The 615-nt window shown below is 39.2% G+C and overlaps 1 protein-coding gene across 1 annotated transcript in view; it reads right to left on the minus strand.

The window, feature by feature from the left end:
- Positions 1 to 346: 346 nt before the first annotated feature.
- Positions 347 to 615, minus strand: part of LOC102502336 (protein cornichon homolog 1-like) — a 643-nt gene continuing 374 nt past the window's right edge. The window contains exon 2 of the mRNA XM_014586654.1: positions 347 to 585. Coding sequence (XP_014442140.1) covers positions 347 to 585 — 239 coding nt within the window. The remainder of the gene's footprint in view (positions 586 to 615) is intronic.

Here is a 615-nt window from a genome sequence, read left to right on the forward strand (position 1 = left end):
GGACTATGGCTGTAACCTGTCAACACCGGAGGTAATCATTTCATATTCATTTATATGTAATTCCATTTAAATTCTTTATCCAAGTATAACATATGAAAACTGTCTTTCCACACACACAAAAAATGTGGAAACATTTTAAAAAACAAGGAGTCATTTTTTAAAGTAACTGATCAGATTCCGTAGGCTACTCTGGGAAACAGTATCTTGTCAGATAGAATCCCTCCACTTGGTGGCTTTTTGCATGCACTTACCTGGACTAATTCTTCCGTGTGCTGTTCTAAGAGCTCACCAAAATGTAGATCGTGCCATAGAAGTAGTAAAAGAATGCTAAGAGATAAAAAGTTAATTAGCACCATCCTGCTTTCTGACAATATGCTACAATATCTGCATTCATGGTGGTTGTAGGGTCATAGAGTCCTGGTCCAGACATCACTGGTCTACTCAGATACCTCCAAATATGGTATGCCAACAGGGACATATTGAGACCCAGGGTAAGCCGCTCTGCTGCACAAAGAAGCATGACACAGAAGAAAGCATGGACGAGGTACTCTGGAAGTACAAGAGGACTGAGGGCATTACACTGGTCTGTAGGATTCTTTTTTTTTTTTTTTTTTT

This window comes from Tupaia chinensis, unplaced genomic scaffold (assembly GCF_000334495.1).
Source record: "Tupaia chinensis unplaced genomic scaffold, TupChi_1.0 Scaffold000155_1, whole genome shotgun sequence".
Classification (NCBI taxonomy): domain Eukaryota; kingdom Metazoa; phylum Chordata; class Mammalia; order Scandentia; family Tupaiidae; genus Tupaia; species Tupaia belangeri.